Raw genomic sequence first — 19,518 nt, forward strand, 5'->3', positions numbered from 1 at the left:
GTCGGGGGCCAGCACTGGTGCCGCGGAACCGCCTGCTCCTGCAGCCCACCCTCCCCAGGGTCCCGCGCTGCACGGCCAGAGCGCGGAAGGGGAGGGGGTCCCGGAGGCGGCCCGCCCAGTGCCGGCGCTGGGGGCCTTGTTCCTTCCTGCGGTGGCCCGCCGCCGGCCCGCGCCGCAGGTGACCCCGGCAGCTTGCCAGTGGTCCCCGCTCCCCTCGGCCGCGCCCACTCTAAAGCCCCCCCTGCCGCAGACGCCTCCTTGGGGTTTTCCGGCTCCGAGCGCCTCAGATGACCTCGCCGGCCGCCGGTCCAGGCCGCTCCCTCCTCCCGCCCCCCCCACCTCCCTCCTCCCTCCTCCCTCCTCCCGCCTCCCGCCTCCCGGGCTGCGCGGCAGGGCTTTCTGATGAGTCAGCGGGAGCCCGGGAGCCTCCAGCCGCGCCGGGGCATCTGCTCCGGTGACGCACCGTGACTCACGGGCGCCCGGGCAGCCGCAGTCCCCGAGCGCGCAGCGCCGAGTCGGGACGCCGAGCGCAGGCCCCCCACCCCCACCTCCACCGGCCCCTGGTGGACCCCGCTCCCCGCTCCGCGCCCCGCGCCGGGCATCTGGCTCCTCCCGCCTCCAGCGCCCTCCCCACCCCACCCCCGGCTCCCGCCCGCCACCGGCGCCCTCCTCCCCGCGCCCCTCCGCTCCTGGCCCCAGTCCAAGCTGACATCAGACGCTGGCCGCCCGGCCACCCTCTGAGTCAACAGTTTCCGAAGCCGAGCCCGCTGCCAGGGGCGGGGAGAAAGCGCTGCCTCCAGGGGAGGCGGAGGGGGGCCGGCTGGGTCCGGCAGCCGCGGGAGGGCGGAGGTGGGTGGGGACCAGCGGAGGTTTCTTTACAAGAAGTCACGGGGGGAGGGGGGTGCGGGGGGCAGTTAGGGGGAACCGAGAGGGTGAAAACCACCCTGCCGAGCGGCCGGGGCGGAGAGGAAACCTGCGCCCAGAGCCACGTGCTGGAGCCGGCGCGGGCTGGGTGGCTCTCGGAGGATGGGGGCGGGGGAGGCCGCTGCTGGGAAAGGCCCCAGGCCACGTTTCTGGGGGAGGAGAAGCGCCGCGGGTGGACACGCTCGGCCGCAGGCCCGCCGGGGACCTTCGTGTCTGGAGAAGGCGGCCCAAGATCCCTCTGATGGGAGCAGCTCTGGCCGAGCCTCGGAGGGCCGGCCCTGCCTGCTCGGGAATGGCCTTGCAGAAATGCCCTGGCCTAACCTAGTTGCCTCCTCTGACCGCGGTGGTATGGGGTTAGGGCTGAAGGGTCCTCCATCTCACACACACCCCCCCCACCACCACCTCAAAGAGGATATCTGTCCAAGGATCGAAGAATTTGAGAGGCTGAGTAAACAGGGTGGGTGGCTGTCCAGTGAAAGTGAGGGGAGTGATAGGAAGAAAGGAAACACAAAAAGAAGGAAGGAGAATCCTAACCCTGCCAAGGACCTAACCGCAGTCCTTGCAAAGGTGAGTTTCCTGTTACCTGAGGTACCAGGCCAAAATCCTGAGGAGAGAAAATGGATTAGCTGCAGGAAGGAAGGTGGAGTCTGGGCTTTTTTTGCTCTGTGTAAGAGGCTGGAGTCTCTGAAGGCGATGGTCTGCCACTGTCCGGGTTCAGCAACCACTTTGAGAGGCTGCCTTCCTGTGGTTCTAGGATGTGAAAGTGAAAGTCGCTCAGCAGCGGTGTCCCACTCTTTGCGACCCCATGGACTATACAGTCTGTGGAATTCTCCAGGCCAGGAAACTGGAGTGGGGAGCTGTTCCCTTCTCCAGGGGATCTTCCCAACCCAGGGATCAAAGCCAGGTCTCCTGCATGGCGGGCGGATTCTTTACCAGCTGAGCCACAAGGGTTCTAGGTTGCTCAAGGACAAAAGACCTTTTAAAGAGCACCCGCTTGCACCTAGAAGGTCCCTGACCCTTTGCCCTGCCCCTGTCAGACAGGACGGAATGGAGAGGAGCCAGGAAGACAGAAAGGCAGCAGACCTCCACAGGCGCCTGGGTTTCCTCCCCGCCCAGTCCATCTCATCTCACCCCACCCTACACAACTGCCGTGGGTGGGGGGCTTCCAGCTGGAATTCATTCTCAGTCTCTCTGGGATTTGACTTGTCCTTCTTTCCAAAGCCACAGCTCAGCAAGTGATGCCAGCCCCGGGAGGGGGTGCCCGGGTCTCATCTTGCAGGCAGGAGCACAACAGCTGGGTGCCCAGAACCCGTCCGGATCTGCGCAGAGCTGTTTGTCAGTGCGGCCTCCCAGGACCACGTGAGCTACCTCTCACCCCGTGTGACCCTCCTTCAGACCCTGGCAGAGCAGAGCTCCCGGCCCCCTTCCCCTCGTGCACAGCCTTCTCCCAAGTGTGCAGGTGGGTGGCTCATTTCTGCCGGGTCAAAACCACATTGAGCCAGACTCCTGGGAAGTTCCGTCCTCCAGACCTCTGTAGAAGAGGTAAAAATGACAGCTCTTGGGAAACCAGGGGGTCTCATTTGCTGAGGTGGGACAAGATGCGGAGGCCCTGTGGCATCCAAGAGCAGAAGGACTGGCTGGGGATCCTCATGGGCGCTGTTAAGTTAGGAGCAGAAGGTCCTGGGCACTGGGTGGTTGCCCTTCGGGGGACCCTTTGGTGGGCTGGGCCACCGGGGGATTTATCCTGGGAGCTGAGGCCAGGTGCAGCAGGGCGCTCTGGCTGGATGCTGAAGCCACAAACACTGCAACCCCCACCTTCCACTTTTTTTTTTTTTTTCATGCTGAGAACGCCCTTGGTAGGGGCTGCCTCCTCCACTGTTTCAGGTTCTGCTTTCTCATGTGTGTGGCACAGAGGCAGCTGTCACGACCTCTGTCAGTCTCTTTTCTCCCACTCCCTGATCTGCGTGCCTGTGGCCCTTGGCACCTGCGCTGTCACCCTTCCCACGCTCTGCTTGGCCTGAGAGAGAGAGGTTTTGCTGTCTTCAGCTTCCCTCTCTACCCAGAGGCCTGCTGGGAAGGCTGAGTTTCATCTTTGCAACTCCCTCCTGGTGGAACGCATGAGGAAGTGAATTAGCTGTCAGTTCCGTCCTCTTCTGCCCCATGCTTGGCCTGGCAGCCTCCTTCATGTCTGAGGGTGCTTCCTGTTTGCTGTGTCTGCTGCCTTCACGAGAGCGGCATCCTGGGTTTTGACCCACCCTGCCCTTTGCCTCCAGAGAAGGCAATAGCAACCCACTCCAGTACTCTCGCCTGGAGAATCCCATGGACGGAGGAGCCTGGTAGGCTACAGTCCATGGGGTCGCTAAGAGTCAGACATGACTGAGCGACTTCACTTTCACTTTTCACTTTCATGCATTGGAGAAGGAAATGGCAACCCACTCCAGTGTTCTTGCCTGGAGAATCCCAGGGACAGAGGAGCCTGTTGGGCTGCGTCGGGGGGGGGTCGAAAAGTCAGACACGACTGATGCGACTTAGCAGCAGCAGCAGCAGCAGCAGCCCTTTGCCTCACGATTCAGCTCAGCCTTTGTGACCCTGGCTTGTTCACCTTATGGACCCCTGGAAGCTGCTCAGCAGGAAGAGCCTTAGAACCTTAGAACCTTCCCTATGGGCTTCTCTGGTGGTTCAGGTGGTAAGGAGTCTGCCTACAATGCAGGAGACCCGGGTTCTATCGCTGGGCCGGGAAGATCCCCTGGAGGAGGGAGTGGCAACCCACTCCAGTACTCTTGCCTGGAGAATCCCAGGGACAGAGGAGCCTGGCAGGCTACAGTCCATGGGGTCACAAAGAGTCAGACACGACTGGGTGGCTAACACTGTCTCTGGGCAGAGGGTGGATGGGACCTAAGTGTACCTCACTAAAGCCAGCCTGCCCATTGACTGTACATGTGCACCCAGGAACGCGGGTGGCCCTAGCTGAGGCTGCCATGTCGTGTAAATTCCGCAATCCTACAACAGATAAACTAGGGCCTACCTTCCTTCACAAAACGTTTTCCAAGCATGTCGTTGAATATGAGATTCCTCGTACGCATTTGGACGGCTCGTTTTCCTCGCAACTTTTGGGGAATGGATATATTGAAAGAGATGTGAAATTAGACGAATTGGCAGAGATCAGTTTGTTTTCAGGGAGTCATGTAACCAAGTTCTGTATCACTGCACATGCCAGAGAAGTTGGAGAGGAAACCGAGCCAAACTAGGAACATCTGCCTCAAAGGGTTTGGCATAAGTCCTCAAAACATCTGGCACCTCATGGTAGCATTTGTCACTCCACTGAAAAGCTAACCTTCTGCAGTTGTCCTCGACCAGAGGAGCAGAGGGCCAGGGACCCTGTGTGAGAACATGCGGTTCTAGCTTTGGGTTGTTTATGTCTGAGCTCGACTACCTTGGGCCACCTGCTGATCTGTCTGTGCCCAGGTTTCTTCTCCTGTAAAATAGAGATCCTTATACCCGCTTCTTAGTGTGAGGCGAGCAGAAGTAACGCAACTTAGATTAGGAGTAGGCCTTCCTACTATCAGGTAGCTTTCGCTTAACAATGACCACTCTTTGCCAATTAGGACCAATTAGCTTTCACCGATGTTTGCCAATTAGGAAATTAGGAACGGGGCGGAAACCCCCAGGAAAGTCCCGCGCGCGCGAAAGTATTGACCAATGAAATTGCTTTGCAAACGTGTAACCAGTCCGCTTCTCACCCTATAAATTTGTGTAACAGCTTGGGCTCGGGGCTCTCTGACTCGCACCACTGCGTTGGTTGCGGGCGGAGAGTCCTGGCTCGAGTCAGTAATAAACTTCCCTTCCTGCGAGTTGCATTGTCTTGGAAGCCTTCTCTCTTCCCACTCGGGGATTCGGACATCGGGCATAACACTGAGGGCTCTTTGGAGGACCAGAGGAAGTAATTGACAGCCCCATGGGTGCCCAGTGTACACCTGAAACTATCACAACGTTATAAATCAACTGTACTCCGATAAGAATTAAATGGTTTTTAGCTGTTGGTGGGTAACAGCTTCCTTAAGTGTATAATCTTCTCCATTGGGGTTCTTTAGGTCTGGGTTCTGTACAGGGTCAAGGAAGTCAAATTGAGAGAATGTTGAGCTATTTTTCAGAAGCCACTGGAGCAAGAAGACCAACATTTCTAGGAGAGGTAAGGAATTTAAGAGCAGCACAATGGTGCCAGCCAATGGTGGATTTCAGGCCTGAGAGAAACCTAATAATGAATCATTCTGAAGCCTAGTCAGTGACAAAGATGACTTTTGCCCAGACATTGGCATGTTTGAGCCTTTAATGTGGGAGGTGTTGAAAGAACCTAATAAATGCTTATTCATTGAGTCAAATCCAAGAGTTTGAAGAAAAAGTGCAAAATTTATATTCTGGGTTCCCCTGTGGCAGGTGAGATGTGACCCTGAGGGAAAACACTAAATCAGACCCTGCTCCAGTGGGTGATGGGTCCCAGAGCCTCACGCCGGGCCCTGGACTGTTGCTTCTGTGAATGGGAGCAGATCACGTTCCCAGGAAGGACAGATTGATGGGCTGCATTGGGCACCATTGGGATAGGGAGTAAGAACTGTCCTTCACACCTCACCTCAGCTTTTTCTGGGCTGCCCTGGTGGCTCAGACAGTAAAGAATCTGCCTGCAATGCAGATAGACCCAGTTTCAATCCCTGGATCAGGAAGATCCCCCTGGAGGAGGACATGGCAACCCAGTCCAGTATTCTTGCCTGGAGAATCCCAAGGACAGAGGAGCCTAGCAGGCTACAGTGCATGGGGTTGCAGAGTCGGACATGACTGAGTGACTAACACTTTCACTTTCAGCTCTTTCTGACCCATCTGACACCAGTCCAGAGACTGTATAGTATATTCTCCTAGGACCCCATAACCAAGGAACCACAAACTGGGTGTCTTAAAACAACAGAAATGTATTTGCTCAGAATTCTAGAGGCTGGAGTTATCAGCAGAGCCCTGCTCCCTCTGAGACTCTGGGTAGAATCCTTCCTTGTCTCTTCCAAGGAAGGGCCCTCACATGAGTCCAGGGCCCAGCATGAGGCTCTGGGACCCATCACCCACTAGAGCAGGGTCTTATTTAGTGTTTTCCCTCAGGGTCACATCTCACCTGGCACAAGGGTACCCAGCATATAAACTCTGCACTTTTTCTTCAAACTCTTGGATTTGACTCAATGAATAAGTATTCATTAGGCTCTTTCAACACCTCCTGCAATCCTTGGCATTACTTGGCCTGCAGCTACATCACTCCGATCTCTGCCTCTGTTAGCACATGGCATTCTGTCTGCGTCTTCACATGGCCGTCTCTTTATTAGAACCCCAGTCACACTGAATAAGGGCCCACCCTAATAGCCTCTTCTTTGGTTTTTTAAAAAATATTTATTTCTATTTATTTGTGCATGCTAAGTCACTTCAGTTGTGTCCAACTCTGTGCGACCCTATGGACTGTAGCCCGCCAGGCTCCTCTGTCCATGGGATTCTTCAGGCAAGAATACTGGAGTGACTTGCCATACCCTCCTGGGATCTTCCTGATCCAGGGATCAAACCCATGTCTCTTATATCTCCTGCATTGGCAGGCGAATTCTTTATCTCTAGCGCCTATTTGGCTCCACCAGGTCTTAGTTGTGGCACACAGGATCTTTAGTTGCAGCATGTGGGATCTAGTTCCCTGACCAGAGATTGAACCAGGCCCCCTGCATTAGCATCACGGAGTCTCAGCCAGTGGACCATCAGAGAAGTCCTCTAATAGCCTCTTCTCAATTTGCTTACACCAGCAAAGACCCTGTTTCCAAATAAGGTCACATCCACAGGTACTGGCAGAGGGGAGGGGGGTAGGATTTCACAATATCTTCTAGGGGAAAACAGTTCAGCCGTAACGTGTGGTAAGAGTGATGCCTTTGATAAGCGGGCTGCTGCACAGGCCAAGAGGGTAGTCAACACGGGTGTCTTGCCCTGTGCCAGCAAGGGGGCAGATTGAAACAGCAAGTTTCGCCTGTCAGGGGTCTCAGGAACACTCATATCCTTTCATCCAGCAACGTACCACTGGGAATCCAGCTGGAGAAAGGCATCAAAAATGTTGATAAAACTTAATGCACAGAGGTCTTCTCAGTGTTGTTAGAAACAACGTCAACGTCCACCAGTTAAGGATGGTTATTAAAATAAGCTGCCTCCCACATGAGGGGGTGCGAATAGCTTTTAGAAATGATATTTCCAGGAAAAAAAAAATTGAAACATTGAAAAAACGAAATGATATATTCCGTATGTTGTCAACTTTATTTAAAAAATGGACACAGAAGAAAAGAGTCAGTATAATGTTAACAGTCTTCCCCCTTTCTTGGGAGAGATTATGAGTGATTTTTTAAAAAATTATTATTATGGAGCTATGTATGTTCTCTGCATTAGCTTGATAACCAAGGAGAAAAAAGCCTTAATGTTATTTTAAAAATAGATATATAAATAGTTTCCTGGAATATAATTCCAGGAAAGTTCTGGCCGGGAGGAGAGTAGCAGCTGCTGGGTGTCCAGCCGATTTCTGTGTTTATAAGCCACAGCCGTAACCTCTCTAGAATTTCTCAACATGTAGTTGGATGGCTCCCTTCCTCAGAGTTACCCATGATGTTTATTTAAAAATACAGAATTCTAGGCCCCACCCCAGGCCTACTAAACTGGGCCCAGGAATTTGCATTCTTACAGGCTCTGCGCACTTGAGATTGAATTCCCCTTATCGTCGAGGCTAGGGACAACCCACTCATCAGTAATCCAGCATGGATCCAGCATGGTTTCTCACAACAGTCATTTTGAGGAATAAAACCAAATAAACAGAGAAGTTATTCTTTTTATAAAGTTCACTCTTGGGTGCCCCTAGGACAGGAAGCTGCAAACCAAATATTCAAAAGAAGAGAAAATTCATAATTATATTTTATTTTGGAATTAAGCAACAGCGGGTAGTGTGTCTTAATTTATGTTAGGCTAATAATGAAAACGAGTTAACATTCCAGACTCTAGCCTAGTAAGAGATAAAGTGTTAGCCCCTAAGTCGTGTCCGACTCTTTGCGGCCCTGTAGATTGTAGCCCACCAGGCTCCTCTGTCCATGGGGTTTCCCAGGCAAGAATGCTGGAGTGGATTGCCATTCACTTCTTCAGGGGATCTTCCTGACCCAAGGATTGAACCCAGGTCTAACCTGTATTGCAGGCAGATTTTTTTACTGTCTGAGTCACCAGGGAAGCCCCTAGCCTAGGTTGGAATTAAGAAAAGTAGTTGCAGGAGAATGTCAGCCCACACAAAAAGCTTTCCCCTATTACCAAGCGTGTATTCCACATGCCGTTAGTTCAGCATCATTATTATAGATGTGATCACTTTTAACTCACAATCTGAAGCTGAAGCTCTAATACTTTGGCCACCTGATAGGAAGAACTGACTCATTGGAAAAGACCCTGATGCTGGGAAAGATTGAAGGTGGGAGGAGAAAGGGATGACAGAGGATGAGATGGTTGGATGGCATCACCGACTCGATGGACATGAGTTTGAGTAAGCTCCTGGAGTTGGTGATGGACAGGGAGGCCTGGTGTGCTGCAGTCCATGGGGTCACAGAGTCGGACACGACTGAGTGACTGAACTGAATTGAGGTGGCCTTAATTAGTTTAGAGGAATGATGTTGGAAGACGGAAAGTTCTCCACTTTGAGGTGCATGCCGGCTTAGGGCAGGGGCTGGCTGAGACCACCCTCCCAGTCCTGTGGGCTATGACTTGTCCAGACCCAGAGGAGCTGTAGCTTCGGGTGGGGCAGAGAAGGGAGACAGCAGTGAGATTAGCCATCTAGTCAGTAGGTGAAACTCAACACCACAAGGAGGCCAGCGTTCAGAGCATTCGTCCACACTTGTTGCTTCAGGGAGAAAAGATGAGCCATCGGGAGAACGAAATATCCCGAGAATGAAGACAGCTACGTGTGGGAGCCATGATAAAAAAAAAAAAGAACTGAGAGCTCCAGCAGCTGTGGAACTCTGCCCCAGCCTGACAGGGGCATGTCCCCTCCCGGGGCCCTCTCTAGAGTGATGGCTTCAGGCTTCAGGAAGCAGGTCGCCCTGTGCCTGACCTGACCTGTTTGTGTGTGTGCGGGAGGTGGGGGGGGGAGGTGGGAAAGGTGGGCAAAGTGTGTGGTCACCTTTCAGTAACACCTTCCAGTTGTGCTGTGCTGTAATCACCAGCGCTCTGGCCGGAGTGGATGGGAAATGAGAGCTGGGTGGGCAGGACCCTTGTCTGCTCACCAGCTCTGGGAGGCCCCCAGCCTTCGGGCTCAGACTGGGGAGCTGGGGAGGCCGGGCCAGATGGGCCTTCTCCCCTGCAGCACTGGGAGGGAGCGCGGGAAGGCCTCCAAAAGGGTTAGGGCCCATCGAGGGAAAGAAATGTCAAAGGAAGCCCTGTATCTTTCATACAACGTATAATTAACTCTCAACAGAAAGTGCCATGAATTCATAATGGGAGCCGACAGCGAGGGAGGAAGGCTCTGACAAGCATGAGATTTGTCGTGGGTTTTGTGTGTTTTTTTTTTTTAAATTTTTTAAAGGAACATCAACGGTTGCAGCTATAATCGTGGACCTCCTCCAGTAATAAGTGTCTCCCCAGCCGGATCATGCTGTCTCCTGCCTGACCCGGACCGGGTGAGCAGGAAGCGCTTCTCTGCCTCAGAGTTCTCTCCAGGCCCCTAGTGCTCAGGGGTTGGGGGCCGTCAGCAGCCACGGCTCTGTCAGCCTCGGGAGCCAGCCCCAGGGCCCTCTCCTCCCCAGGAGCCATCCTCAGAATCATCCCGGGTCTGCAGCCAGCAGCTCCCGAGGTCGCCCTTCCGGCGGAGCCCAGGCCTCCTCCCTAGTGCCCTGCCCTCCTCCGGGCGGCTGCAAGCTGTGAGGAAGGGTGGGGCGGCTGGAGAAGAAAGGCGGGGAGCCCCTGGGTGGGGTGGCTGCAGGTGGGCAGGGCCTGGGCGATCGCCAGAACAAACCAGGGCCAGCGCACTCCCCTCTGGCCACAAAGGGCTCGGTATGAGGGACACGCCCGCCCCGTGTGCAAGTGGGAGGCTCACGTTTCCTGACAGAGGAGGCGGCCCGTTCCCAGACCTGGAGGCTGAAGCCTGCTGGGCAGGCGGCCCCCGCCCCAGCCGTGGGCTCCTGGTGACCCGTCTGGGTGGCTTCAGCCCCTCTTATCCTCTGGTCTGCACATGAGGGTGGAGAAAGGCCTGGACAGGCCGCTTAACTCCACAGCACATGGGCATCTGCCTTTTCTTCCTCTGAGAACGAGCCTTCCTAGGTCCACTCCCCTCCCCCACACAGAGACACTCATGTGTGCGCTCACACAGACACACATTCATTAGCTCCCAGTCTAAATGAGAGAAGGTCCCGCCCAACCGTACTCAGACTAGCCAATTCTATTGTGCAGACCCTTCCACTTCCCCCAGGCCATTGCCTCAAAGAAGTTAGACTAGGCCCCAAAGAAGTCAGGCCTAGCAACGTGTAATAAGAACTGTTGGACTGACCACAGTACATCTTTGCTGATTCTCACGGATCTCCTGGGGTGGCTATGCCGTGCCATGGAAAAGGATGGGTCAGGAAGTTACTGAAACCTTCCCTGCGCCTGGTGGGCTTTGGGTTTTACAACGAAAGAGTTGGTAAATCAACTCTAATAAAAAAGGTAAAAATCAGATGAAAAAAAGTTAAGAGAACACTTTGTCTATTCTCTCTTCATCAGTCAGTCAGGCTGAGAGCCACAGGGTCGCAGGGCGGTCCACACAGCCCTGCAACCCTACTGCATCGTGTGGGCCCTGCGGCCTCTGCAAGCAGGAGGGGCAGGCATGGTCCTCTGACCACTGCTGAAGCCAGTGGTAGTGGATGAGAAGTGGGCCGTCTTTGAATGTAGGGCTTTTCTCTGTCCTCTGCTCTGAACTATGAAGAGGACATTCATATATTGAACATATTTCTTGGACACCATCTAGAAAATAAATATTTCCTGCTCTCGGGAGCTTACATTTGACACAAAAGCCTGGGAGCTTCTCTGCATTCATTTCCTATAGCTGCTATAACAAAGCACCCCAGATTGGGTGGCTTAAGCAACAGAAATGTTATTTTCTCACAGTTCTAGATGTTAGCAATCCAAGATCAAGGTCTTGGCAGGGTTGGTTCCCTCTGAGTCACCCCGATTTCTCCCTGCGTCTTCACATGGTGTTCTCTCTGTGTGTCTGTGTCCAAATTTCGCTTTTTTATAAAGACACCACTCGTATAAAATTAGAGCCCACCCTAATGGCCTTATTAACTTCATTATCTCTGGAAAGACTTTATCCTCAACAAATGTCACGTTCTGAAGTACAAAGGGCTAGGACTCCAGTCTGCTTTCTTCCCTGGGAGGTGGACACAATTCAAGTCATAACAACCTCTACAGAGACGTGTAGGAAAGTATGAAGGCGAGTCAGTTGCCTTTGAGGTGGCTTCAGCCTCCTGCTTCTTCAAGGTCTCTGGTGAATGTATCCGATTGGTGGAACCTGGGTCGTGAACCTGTGCCCCGCTGCAGGGCAGGCTGGGAAATGCAGTTTCTGGCTTCTCACCTTGGGGAGGATGGGCGTCTAATGTGGGATTCTACCCAAATACAGGAAGAGCCTTCAAAGGATTCATGGGAAAGTGGCCACAGAGCACAGGAGGAGTCTATTATGTAGGTGCTTTCAGATTTTCTCCAAGGGGACCCGAAAGCAGAGGATCAGAACAACCGTGCCGATGCTTTGTCTCCCCTTTAGTGCCTGGTGTTGTGTGCTGCCCGCTGCAGAGACCAGACATTGGTGACCACAGAAGACATCTGGCAAGTCTAGAAAATGGTGAACAGCTAACGTTTAATAAGCATTTACTATGTGCCAGGAATTTTCCTGAGCTCCTTAACATGCTCCTTACTTGCCTCATTTCATCCTCGAAGCAGCCTTAGGAGGCAGAGCTGATGATTACCTCCCTTTCCCAGGTAAGAAAACGGAGATACTGAGAGGTCAAGCAACTACTTAGTGGGTGAGAGAGCCAGGGTTAGAACCCAGCTATTTCAATCTGAGACTGAGAGCTTAGCCACTTTGCTCCCTAAGAGATGGAAGAAGATGATGCAAGATGGGGGAACACCTCCCGGCCAGGCTGTGGGGCAGGTGGGTGAGTGCTATTAAGTCATTTGTCCAGGTGGCAACCTGGGAGCTCACCAGAGCCACCCCTGTGTGGCAGATACATTGTCTCACACTCTCTGTGAGCCAAGGTGGGTGTGATGTCGGTGTGAGGCACCCCTGACAAAGTCCTCGGGAATCCTGGGAGGGAGGCGTGGGAGGAGGCAGGGGGGAGGAGGGAGGGAGTGGTGCGGGCTGGCCCAGGAGGCCCTGCCTGGCGTGGCTGAGGACAGCTTGCGTCAGAGGACGCTGGGCAGGGCGGGCCCCCGGCTGGGCCCTTGCCAGGGTGCTGCCTGGAGAGAGCTGGATGTTCCCCAAGGTTCTTCCCCAGGGACCCAGAGGAGCAGCTGGGCCTTGGAGGGGCCGGGGGGCTGCCAGGGCAGACCCTCTGTGTTCAGAGCCTCTGTGTTGCATCAGGGGCTTCCCTGGTGGCTCAGATAGTGAAAAATCTGCCTGCAGTGCAGGAGACCTGGGTTCAATCCCTGGGTCAGGAAGAGCACCAGGAGGAGGGCATGGCAACCCACTCCAGTATTCTTGCCTGGAAAATCCCATGGACAGAGGAGCCTGGCGGGCTACAATTCATTGGGTTGCAAAGAGTCGGACACGACTTGAGTGGCTAACACTTTATCAGGTCCCTGCCGGGCTTCCCTGGTGGCTCAGATGGTAAAGAATCTGCCTGCAGTGTGGGAGACCCTGGTTTGATCCTTGGGTCGGGAAGATCCCCTAGAGAAGGGAATGGCAACCCACTCCAGTATTCCTGCTTGGAGAATCCCAGGGACAGAGGAACCTGGCAGGATACAGTCCATGGGGTTGCAAAGAGTCGGACACAACTGAGCGGCTAACACAGACTCAGGTCCCTGCCGTGACGCCCAGAGGCAGAGACCTGGAACCTCTGTACCTGTGTCTACCCTGCGCCATTGGATGTTGGAGTGTTGCTACTTATACTTTGGGTGGGGCGGGGTGGGGGTTGTGGGAAAAGGAGCAGAAGGAGACAAAAGTGAATGAGACACCTTTCCAAAGCCCCAAGTGTGCCTCCCTGGAGATCTTCTCTGGCCCTGGCCCTTAGGACATTCCAAGTCCAGAGAGTAATTTCAGCAGTGTCCACACACGAGGGGTGTCTGTCATTCACCTGTGAGCTCCCCTTTTGAGAGAGATGGGACCAACCTAGCAGCCTCCATTTTCAAAGGGAAACAGGGTACATGGTGGTAGGTGGGCTTTTCTTAAAAGGAAAAGAAGAGAAAGGTAAAGAGTATTTTCCTTTAGCACTGATACTAAGGTAAGAATAGGATGCTTTCCTATATACTAGCAGAACATTTCCAAAACATACAAGAGTAACAAAAGTAAGAAAGAAATGTGAAGGGAAAGAAATGATCCATTGGAAGTTTTTGATTTTTAAAAATTTTCAGAGGTTTTTATTACACTAGGTGACTGTGATATGAAAAATGAGTGTTAGTCACTTAGTCATGTCCAACTCTTTGTAACCCCCTGGACTGTACCTCTATTCATGGATTTCTCCAGGCAAGAATACTGGAGTGGGTTGCCAATCCCTTCTCCCAGGGATCTGGGTCTCCTGCATTGCAGGCAGACTCTTTACTGTCTGAACCAGTTAATAAAATAGATCAGCTTCAAAAATGTTTACAAATGTCAGTGATATTCCAGAGTTTTAAAACCAAGTTAAATCCACAGTAACATTAAAAAATAACCAGGGTGCTCTAAGGTTCAAATATCTCCTCCCAGATAAGAAGCAGAGAAGGGGGATATTCTTAGAATTTAAAGAATGAGGTGGGGCCAGGGTTACCAGATAAAATACAAGATGGCCTGTTGCATGTAAATTCTAGATAAAATAATGAGCATTTTGTTAGTGTAAAAGCATGGTCCAAATATTGCATGGGACATACCTATATGAAAAAAAAATTATTCATTGTTGAACTGAGATTCAAATTGAGGTGGGCATCATGTATTTTCATTTGCTCAATCTGGCCACGTTGGATGAGTGACTTCTGGAAAGGAGCCTGGCCTGTTAGCCTGGTGCCTGGTGTCGGAGACTCCAGGGAGACCAGGCCTCTGGCTCCATGCCTCCCTCCCACGGCCCTGGGAAAAGGCCCTGGGCCTCTTCTCGGAGCTTTGCCTCCCTGGAGGGAATAGGCAGGGCCCAGCAGCTGCAGAAGGAAGCCTGGAAAACAACCTGGAAACAATTCAGGCTTCTCCGGGCAGCTGCCAACGGATCTACAAGTGCGCCAGGGCCCCCAGACCACACCACAGGCCATCTCCCGTGGGCTTGAGAGGTCGCCCTGACCGCCCCCGCCCCACCGCCTCCCCCCGGGAGTATAGTAACACCGAGCCACACCTCAGCTGACCCTGTAGATGGGCCAGCCTGCACTGACCTCTCCTTCAGGCCCAACACTGAATTGCCCTACATTCTCTGGGGCTGAGGTCATTGAATGCCCGTGGGCCTTTCCTGCAAGGCTGAGGTGCCAATCCGTGGGCATTCGCTGGGCGACTATTGTGTGTGCTGCCCACAGGTACCCTGGGGAGGGATCTGCTCCCCAGGAGCCCAGGGAAACCCCTGATAATGAGGGTCCTGCGATTCCTCCCCTGAAGGTGAGTGGAGCCTGCCTGCCTGAGGCCTCTGGGCCAGCCGAAGACCCTGCAGGCCCTCTGCCCCCTGCTCTGAGAGCCCTGCTCAGGGGCCTTCTTCCCAGAGCTGTGTGGGAGCTGCTCTTGTGTCCTTTCCCAGCGAACAAGGAGGGGAGAGAGCGGGAGGAAAAGGGACAGGCCTGCCCTGGGAGGTCTCAGCTTGAAATGTTGGATGGGAGCACTCACTGGGGTGTTGAGAAAGGAAGGAAGAAAGGACAGCTTACGAGAGAGCCTGGCTTTGGTAAGTATCTCCTCTGAGGTGCTTTTAGTCCCAATTTTTACAGAAGATGAAACAGAGGTCCAGAGAAGTCGTGGAATCTCTCTCAGGTCACACAGAAATGCTAGCCTCAGAATTCCCAGCCAGACCTCTCTGAGTCTTAAACCTGGGTCCACTCTGTGCCTCTTTGCGGCCCAGGAGAGTTCCAATCTAGTTCAGGAGGAAATATCTACTGTCAACTCTGTTTTTCTACTGTGTTAGGTTCCTGCCTCCTCTGCTGCCCCTAAGACTTGGCTCGTGACTGTGAAATTTCCACTAGAAAATCATGCTGAAAGGAAACAGCTGTACTCCTCTGTGTCCACGCCGGGAACCCCATCTCCTGGGCTCTCGACCCTCCTCTCACAGAGCTGAGTGAGCACTTGGGCAAGACCATGGTGGTCTCTCGGCAGTACATTGGGGATTGTCCCTGGTCCCTGCTCTTGGATGGCTCACTTGGTGATTCCTGACGGACTGCAAACCAGCCTCTCAAACCCAGCCTGTGTGGTGGGTTGAGTTTGGTTAAACTGGAGGATGTAGGCCACCATAATGCACCATGCCTACCCCCCGGCTGACGCCGTGACTTGTCCTTGCCCCCTTAGCCCTTCTTAGATGTCCCCCACAGAGGGTTCAAGCCTTCCTTATCTTGGGCATTTCTCAGAGTGTCTTTGGCACTCCAGCCCCCTTGGGTCACCATTCCACCCCCTCAACACCTCACAGCAGTAGGATGACAAGAAACCTCTGAGAATGGGGAGAACGTGGGGGCTGGGAGGTGAGAGGGAAGGCTCTGCTTCTTCCCGTCATGAACTTCCTTTATTGACTCACCCGTGTGTGTTGGCTGGATGGGGAAACACGAGAGGAGATGGCTGGACGTGGTAATACCAGCCTGGTGGCTCTTGGCTCCAAGTCTGTTCACAGATGTTTGTTAACCAGACATCGTCAGAAAGGACTTCCAAGCTCTACTTGCACCTCCTCTGCTGAGGGTTGACTCAGTAGCATTTCTCAGAAGCCCCTTTCTTCTGTCACAGCTTGCAACTCCTCTGAGACTCCAGAAACATCCAGCCTACGCAACGTCTTTTCTTGACGGAAGCGTGGCCATTGGAACCATACTGCCTGGGTTCCCATCCTGGCTCTGAACCCTCTCAGACTTAGGGGTGATCCTCAATCCCTCTCTGCCTCAGATCCCTCTCCTCTGATGTGGGGACGAGAGCATCTATGGCCCAGAGTTGTTATTGGGATTGCAATGTTATCAGCTGTAAAAGACTGAAAATAGTACCTGGTGCTGTGGAAGTGTTAGCAGCTGTCTTATTATTACTATTACGGTTCTTTTCTTTCTCCTCTTCCCTTTCCTTCCACGTGTCTGGTCCCATCTTTATCAATGCACTGTCCTCCAAAGCCTCGGGGGGCTGGCTGGGCAGAGCTGTGCTTACAGAGTGGTGTGGGGGCCTTGGAAGGCTGGAGACTCTCGCACAGAGATGAACATGTGCCTCTGAGAAGGGGTGGGGACCCCTGCAGATGGTTCTGAGGTGGGAAGGAGCAAGTCACCCTCTGCTCTACTGAAAGGAGTACAGCTGCCTACAGCAAGGGGCGTGTCTCCTGGTGGTGAGGGAACCTTGGTTCGGGTCCAGATAGTTCAGTTCAGAGAAAAATGCATCAGTCAGAGGACTTCTGAGTGTGTCCGGATGGAGGTGAGGCCACACACCTGGTCTCTCACCTGGGATGAAACTGTGCAACTCCGATGGAATTCAAACCCAGCTCAAGCTCTGATTGAGATTTGAACCCGTGAGCTGGGACTTGAACCCACTGTCTTCTCATTGAAATCACACACCTGGTCTCAGGATTTAATGAAGATCAGGTTCTTTGCGTCTTGGTGTAGAAAGATTTCATTGAGAGGCAAAGTGATAGGTAAGAAGTGTCAATAGATTGAGAGGTACACACTCCACAGAGTGTGGGCCATCTCAGGTGGCAAGAGGCCCCAAAATAAGTGGTTAGTTTTTATGGGCTGGGTAAATTCTTAGGCTGATGAGTGAGAGGACTGTCCAGGCATTTTGGAGAAGGGGTGGGGATTTCTAGGAATTGGGCCGCTGCCCACTTTTTGGTCTTCTGTGGTCGTTCTGTCACAGCACCCGTGGGTGTGTTGTTCAGCATATGGATATATTACAGTGAGTGTATAATGAGGCTCAAGGTCGACTGGAAGTCAAACCTTCCACCATTTTGGGTCTAGTAGATTCTAATTAGTTTATGTTGTATCCACAATGACTATGTCATTCTCTTAAAGGTTATATCCTGTCCCCTTCCCTCTTGTTTCAGAGGTTGCAATTAAGACACTCATACAATAGGACTCTAGTGGGTTGATGGGTGGCTCCCCAAGAAATATGTCCATGTTCTGGCCCCCCAAACCTGTGAATGTGACCTTGTTTTTAAACAGTCTTTGCAGATATCATTAAGAATCCTGAGATGAGGTCATCCTGGATTATCTGGCTGTGTCCTAAATCCAATGACAAGTGTCCTTGTAAAAAGTAGAAGAGGAGAATTCACAAACACAGAGGAGAAGGCCAATGAAGACAGAGACAGAGTCTGAAGCTATGCAGCCAAAGAAAGCCTGGAGCCACCAGAAGCTGGAAGGGAAACTTTGGAGAGAATGCAGCCCTGAGGACAACTTGACCTTGGATTTTTTTGCTCCCAGAACTGTGAGAAAATTCATTTCTGTTGTTTTAAGCCACCCAGTTTGTGGTAATTTGTTTCAACAGTTACAGGAAATTAATAACAAGGACCAAGTGCAAACCACAGCCCATCTGCACCCCAAAAGGAAAAGGAAAAGATAAGGGCCCATGGTTTGAAGTGGCGAAGGCAGAGAGAAATGAAACTCAAAGGATCGATGAAGGACTTTCATCGATTGCTGCATGTGACGGAGCGGGTTGTGCACTGCATAGCACTGGGTGTCATATACAGCATGGTTGCAGATCTAAGTATTTATTGCTTGGTTTTTCCCTGCAGGCGTCAGTAAGGTGTCTCAAGGAAGGGGTGCCTCTTAGTAAAGCATATAAAATTACGCTATGGCCTTGTTGGTTTTAGTGAGAAATATGTAGAAAGCCCTGTCCAGTGGAACTTTCTGCAAAGATGGAAATGTTATGCTGTAATTATTGTTGCTGTTCAGTCACTCCGTCATGTCCAACTATTTGCAACCTCATGGACCATAGTACACCAGGCTCCTCTGTCCTCCACTATCTCCCAGGGTTTGCTCAAATTCATGTCCATTGAGTCGGTAATGTTATCTAAACATCTCATCCTCTGCTTCCTCCTTCTCCTTTTGCTTTTGATCTTTCCCAGCATCAGGGTCTTTTACAATAAGTCAGCTCTTCGCCTAGGTGGTCAAAGTATTGGAGCTTCTGCTTCAGCAACAGTCCTTCCAGTGAGTATTCAGGATTGACTTTCTTTAAGATGGACTGGTTTGATCTCCTTTCAGTCCAAGGGACTCTCAAGAGTTTTCTCCAGTACCACAGTTTGAAAGCATTAATTCTCTGGCACTTATGGGACCATCCAATAGCGTAGCCATGAGTCACGTGTGACCCTTGAGCACTTTGAATGTGGCTTGTGCAACTAAGGAGCTGAATTTTATTTTAGTTAATGTAAACTGTAAATGCCACATGTGGCTGGGGGCTGCCATATTGGACACGTAGCTCCGGGTCAAGAAAATGGAAGCTCCTTACTGCTCAGTGCAGAATTTAATCACCAGAAGCATGGCCACTATTCACTTGATACTATCCATGGGCCCCTCTGCAACTTAGTCCTTGTCGAGTGGAGGCGAGGGAGTCAGTCAACGACAAGGTGGTGGGAGAGGTGTTGGCAGGCAGCGAGGAGTGCCTGGGAGTATGAGAAATACCTAACCAGACTGGAGCAAGTTTCCAAAAGCAGAACGGAGCTGAGACAAATGCTTGCCCAAGGAGGTTAAGAGATTTCTCTCTAAATTGCTGTCTTTCCCTGCCCTTAGTCACCCTTCATGAACCTGTCAGTCCTGAAGTTAGCAGAACTCTTTAGAACCTTTTTTATTTTGGTTGCACCACACAACCTGGGAACCCCCTGTAGCTCAGATGATAAAGAATCTGCCTGCAGTGCAGGAGACCTGGGTTCAACCCCTGGGTCAGGAAGATCCCCTGGAGAAGGGAATGGCAACCCACTCCAGTATTCTTGCCTGGAAAATCCCATGGACAGATGAGCCTGGCGGGCTACAATCCATGGGGTCACAAAGAATTGGACGTGACTGAGAATGTACAAACACACACTGCAGAGGAAGAAAAAAATCTCAAGTTCCGTTTTTTAAGTAAATGTGATACAAATCGATAGAGCAGATAAAGACTGTGCAAAGAAGAAAATCAAAGACCAATATCGCTAATGAATGGGTGCAGATATACTTAAAAAAGAAAAAAGCACATGAGCCTACTCTCACAGGGCTTAGAGAGATATAGAATCACACAGGAAGTGGTATTAG

The 19,518-nt window shown here is 52.3% G+C and overlaps 1 protein-coding gene across 12 annotated transcripts; it reads left to right on the plus strand.

Moving 5' to 3' along the window:
* Positions 1–788: 788 nt before the first annotated feature.
* Positions 789–18,167, plus strand: LOC122451288. Of its 12 annotated transcripts, none has more exons than XM_043483999.1 (5): positions 913–2,383; positions 9,533–9,626; positions 11,600–11,658; positions 11,741–11,955; positions 17,458–18,167. In XM_043483999.1, exon 1 carries the CDS (start codon positions 1,027–1,029, stop codon positions 2,161–2,163), a length of 1,137 nt encoding a protein of 378 aa, XP_043339934.1. In that variant the 5' UTR covers positions 913–1,026; the 3' UTR covers positions 2,164–2,383; positions 9,533–9,626; positions 11,600–11,658; positions 11,741–11,955; positions 17,458–18,167. The 12 variants fall into 12 exon arrangements, 10 of the variants coding, with proteins under 10 accessions (XP_043339934.1, XP_043339939.1, XP_043339938.1 ...); XM_043484004.1 differs by lacking the exon at positions 11,600–11,658 and having other exon boundaries at positions 11,741–11,818; positions 11,917–11,955; XR_006272362.1 differs by adding an exon at positions 789–849 and having other exon boundaries at positions 2,146–2,383; positions 9,533–11,955.
* The last annotated feature ends 1,351 nt before the right edge of the window (positions 18,168–19,518 follow it).

This window comes from Cervus canadensis, chromosome 12 (genome assembly GCF_019320065.1).
Source record: "Cervus canadensis isolate Bull #8, Minnesota chromosome 12, ASM1932006v1, whole genome shotgun sequence".
Taxonomy (NCBI): Eukaryota; Metazoa; Chordata; class Mammalia; order Artiodactyla; family Cervidae; genus Cervus; species Cervus canadensis.